Source organism: Nicotiana tomentosiformis, chromosome 2 (genome assembly GCF_000390325.3).
Source record: "Nicotiana tomentosiformis chromosome 2, ASM39032v3, whole genome shotgun sequence".
Taxonomy (NCBI): domain Eukaryota; kingdom Viridiplantae; phylum Streptophyta; class Magnoliopsida; order Solanales; family Solanaceae; genus Nicotiana; species Nicotiana tomentosiformis.
The window spans coordinates 193,329,770-193,334,716 of record NC_090813.1 but is presented as its reverse complement, the minus strand read 5'-3'; the positions used below and the strand labels follow the sequence as shown (position 1 = coordinate 193,334,716).

General features: G+C 45.6%; 1 protein-coding gene across 1 annotated transcript; it reads right to left on the bottom strand.

Moving 5' to 3' along the window:
* Nucleotides 1-361: 361 nt before the first annotated feature.
* On the bottom strand, nt 362-739 carry LOC138906320 (uncharacterized). The gene has a single exon (XM_070194855.1). It carries the CDS (start codon nt 737-739, stop codon nt 362-364), a length of 378 nt encoding a protein of 125 aa, XP_070050956.1.
* Between the last annotated feature and the right edge of the window lie 4,208 nt (nt 740-4,947).

Below are 4,947 nucleotides of genomic sequence, written 5' to 3'. Positions count from 1 at the left end.
TCGCCAGAATTGTCGGAGCCCTCAGATCCCTCGCAACCCTCGGAGCCTCGGTACCCTCAAGCTCGTAAAGCTATTTTTCCTCGGCCTCGAGATTCTTAATTTCCTCAATCTCGGCCGATAGGTCGAAGCCTCGGGCATGGATCTCTTTGAGGGTCTCTCTTCGGGACATCCGCTTCACGTATTCAATATTTGTCTTTAGGCGGGTCTCGGCTCCCTCCACATCAGCCTTATACTGGGCCACCATTTCCTCGGCATCAGCGGAGGTTGTGTCCAATTTGGACTTCAGTGCCTCATATTCTCTTCTAAGGGCATCCCCTTCTGCGACGACCGAGCCCACTTGTGCTCGGAGATCATTATTCAGCTAAGACCACTTATGAGCTTTGTCCTTCGCCACCCGGAGTTGGTTCTTAACCGATGCCAGATCCGCCTTCGCAGTTTCCTTCTCCGAAGCCAGCATGTCCATCCTTCCCTTCCACCCTTCGGCCATGGCCTTGACCTCGTTCATCTTGGCTTGGAGCTGGTCTATCAGGTCGATCTTCTGTTGGACTTGAGAGGTTGTGTTATTAGTCAACATGACTAGATCCTCGTTTTTAGCTTCAAAGACCTTTACCTTTTCAACCAGGTTGGCATGTTCCCTCTTCAGGGTCGAGGCCTCCTTTTGAGCTTTGTCCAGCTCGGCCTGGAGCTCTTTAAGGGCCTTGTCCTGTTGCTCACCGAGAAGCCTATATATGTCCTTCATTCGGACCTGCTCTTTGAGCTCAAACTCGAGCTAGCTGATTTCCAAGCGGTACTGGAAGAAGCTCTCATGATGAAGCACTAAGTCCTATAAAACAACGAGAGTAGTAAGAGACATCAAAACTTAAGTGGAATTCATAAAGGGGTGTAAAAGTATTGGCGTCTTACCCGGTTCAGCGCCTGCTGTGCTTCGTTGAAAAGACTTGACGTGCCCACCTCATTCATCTTTGCCTGGTCCTCCTCGGTCACCAGGCATCGGATGTAGTTGGCTATGCCCACCGGAGCAGATAGGACCCGAGCATCCTCCGGGACCGAAAGAAGGACTGTCCTTTTGCGCCCGGGGTCCACGCTCGGTGTGGGAAATCTCTTCACCACTTTTGGGCTCGAACTTGGCCCACCAGCTCCTGAAGGCACATCTTTATTTGGGATCTCCAGGTGGCCCAGCCTAGAAAAGTCCTCAAATGTGGACATATCCATACCGCCGAAACAAGAGTTGAAGGGACCATCTAAACCCTGACCTCCCTCACTTGAATTTTCTTTGACCGCTTGAGCCTCTTCGAGCATGGACTCGGTATAGGAGGGCGTTGCTATGATTCCAATGACACCAGTCTCCTCCTTCGGAATAGGAGCGGCTTCCTGGGAGGTCACAACCTCCATCTCCCCCTCAGGTTCCCAAGCTTGAGGGGATCGACCTCATGGCCCCCTTTCTCGGACGTCGCCTGCTCCCCAGCGGGGGTCGATCTATGGGCGGCTAAGATGTCATATTCTTCGGGCTCATCCATTAGCCGGTAGAGATAACCGGGGTTCAGTGCCATAAATTTGGTATTCTTCTTGGGCTTCCGGGCCCGAGTGGTCGCCCTCTTCTTCCTCTTCCCCTCGGGGTCCGGAGAACCCGAAGACTTTCTCTTATTCTTCTTCTCCTCCTTCGTTGCAGCCAGGGCTGTCCCAAGACGGAGGGCTCGATAGGTAGAGACGGGTCCTCGTTCTCATTAAGAGGCCTAAGTTCAGTAGTCTTAGGTAGACCTGTAAGAAAAAAAGGAAAGTTAGCACTATGTAAGTTAAAAGAGTGATAGTAACAATTTCAGGAAAAAAACTCACCATGAGAATGACCTCCCATCTGCCCTTCGAAAGCTTGCGCCATGCACGCTCGGCATAAGGCATCTGCTTACAAATCCCCTTGATCCACTCCTTGAATAGGGGGATTGCATCTGGTACTTGGGCAACCGATCCACGATCACAAACACAAGCGATGAGCAAAAGAAATAAAAGGTAAGAAATACCCAAGAAAGACAATACTTACGGGATGCGTTCCACTCCTCGAGGAATGACAGAAACTCGTGGGGAATCAGGTCTTCGATTTTCACTCGAATGAACTGCCCCTGCCAACCTCAATCACGATCCTCGTCAATGCTCAATAAAAGATCCTTGCTTGCTCGGCGGACGAGCTTGATCGGTCCCCCTCGGAAGATTTAGGGACTGTACAAACAGAGTAGGAGGTTGAGGATGAACTGGAGAAACTCGATGTTGTTTACGAAGTGTCACAAGAGGATCACAATCCTCCAAAAGGATGGGTGGATTTTCCCAATGCACACTTTGTATCCCTTGTAGAAAGCAAGAACTACGGGATCCACAGGGGCAAGCGTGAAGGGGCAAGCGTAAACACTCAGGTACCCCTTCGCTTGAGTAATTATATCGTCGTTGGGCCCAGGGAAAACCATGTCTTTACCCTCCCACTTACAGTCCGCTCAGACTACAGGTAAGGTTTCATTGGTGACAGAGCATATGTATCTAGATGCTCCCTCACCCCAGTCTTGTTGGCTAGAGGCCTTCTCGACCATGAATTCATCCCCGATAGAGCAGCCCTCGGGTATGAAGCTTTTCACATGAGGCTCAGGAGCCACCTCAGCATCTGCGGCCGGGTGGGAAGATGAAGGGGCAGCCTGCTGAGGCACTGACTTGGAAGTTTTAGCCATCGTGAACTAGGAAAATATTATGATTTGAAAGGAAGTATGAAGATTCAAATGAAAAGTATGAAGATTCAAATGAAAGTATGAAGGTTTGAAGAAAAGAGTATGAAGGTTTGATTGTAGGATGAAGATCTGGGTCAGAAATCTAAGACCAAATATGAATATTTGAAAATCAGAGATGAAGATATAAAGATTTGAAAAAGTTGAAAGCCGCTAGAAAATTCGAAGGTAAAAGCTAGGATCGGAAAGTGAAAGAAGTATAAAAGATTGAAGCTTTTATAGGGAAAAATGCAATCAATACGCGACGTTTCGCATTCGATGACAACCAGCCGATGACTGACACGTGTTTGAAGTAAGAATGACGTAACTGATGGGACATTTCGGCTTATCCGTCACCTAGGTTGTAACACATGAAGGAAGGAACCAGGGTTCATCTATCGTTTCCTATTGTTTCGGCAAAACCTTCGCTTTGGGAAATGAGGGGACTATCTGTATACGGGTGAAATCGGGGTAACACACACCTTGATTTACCGGTGGATAAAATAAAATAAGTGTATGAATATATGAGATCGAAATCGAAGCTGGGAACTCTTGGTGTCAAGGCCCGCATGGAGTGCTCGCCATCGGACCTGATAAGACGATGCACCCCGGACTCGGGATGAGTTTTGAGACTTTGGGAAGCGCAATGAATGATTGTAGGTGAAATATAGAGGGCCATGATATTCGAAACCAACCGGATATCACGGCGTGGATCTCGCTCGATGGTTGTTACAGATCAGTAATTAACGAGAGAGGAGGATTTTTACCTTTTTAGACTTGTACTAGGTGTAACACCATGAAAAATCTTGAAATATTTAAGTGTAAAGTCCCGTAAAATTTCGCAAACGAATTCAAGGTTTCGTGGTGCCGGAGTAGGTATACGTGTTTGAGAATTTTAGAAATTCTTCGCGGCGAGCTTGCGAGCAATGTCTCGGACTGTTTGGGTTGAACAATGTACTGGAAAGTAAAAAATATTTTTTTGGGCAGAAGAAATGCATTTCTGCGGCCCATTATGCGGCCGCGGAATCACTCTGCGGACCGCATAATGGTCGCAGAGTGAGACAGTCATTTGGGCCATTTTTGATGTCATTTTCGCGGCCCACTATGCGATCGCAAAACCATTTCGCGAGCCGCACTCTGATCGCATATCCAGCTTTGAGATATTTTGGAGGGAGGTTCTGCGGCGCATTATGCGACCGCAGAATAGGTCTACGGGCCGCATAATAACCGCGAACCGAGTCAGATTTGCCCAGTTCTGGAGGGCAATTATGCGGCCTATTCTGCGGACAGCATAAGCATTATGCGGTCGCATATGCGACCACATACCCTATTCTGGAGCTTCATTTTTGGATTTTTCTAACTCGACCCTACTTCGTTAAATAGACGATTTGTACCATTTTGAGCCAAAAATATGATATTTTAGAGAGAAGTTAGAGTGTTTTAGAGAGAGAGAAAATCCTAGGCTAATTATTCATCAAGTTTTGCTCAAATCTTGGAAGATTAACAAGGAAAACTCACTAAGTCTTCATCCTAGAGGTAAGATTCTACACCCTAGCCCTTAATTTCAAAATTTATCTAAGAATGGGTAATTAGCAAGGAAATTCTTGGGTATGGGAGTTGTTATCTTGCATGCATGTGTTATCAAAGAATGTGGGAAGGCTGTGAGCTAAATATTATAGAGAATGGGTTAGGGAATGATGTAATTTTTCACAAAAAGGGCCTTAAGAACTTTAATGCACACCTAGTATTTGATAAAATGCTCAAATGAGCTAGAACCATGATCATCCTCCTAATTTTGATTCAATTTGTTACATTTTTAAAATAGATTGAAGTTGCTAAGATTTCCAGAATATTTTAAAGTGTAAGGAAGCTCAATTGAGGTATGTTGGCTAAACTTTCTCTCTTTGAATCGAATTCCATAATGTTCCCATAAGTTCAAGTATGGTTGGCTCAAGATTTCTAATTTTTATATTCCGGGTTATCTCCTAGAAACTTGACTATTCCAAATGAGCCTTATGTCGAAAGGTATATGTTCAAAGTATGGCTTGCGTATTAAAATGTTATGACTTTGAGTCGTGTTTTAAATGAAAACTAGTATACCAATTGGATGAGAAAAAAACTCAATATGCTTAAGACTCTTAATTGCTCATATGTGTACCTAAAGTCTTGATTGGAAATGTCTTATTGTTGATAATCTATAAAGGTG

Excerpts from the sequence above, each read along its gene's own strand:
- LOC138906320 (XM_070194855.1), bottom strand. The coding sequence starts at position 739 with ATGAAGGACATATATAGGCTTCTCGGTGAGCAACAGGACAAGGCCCTT.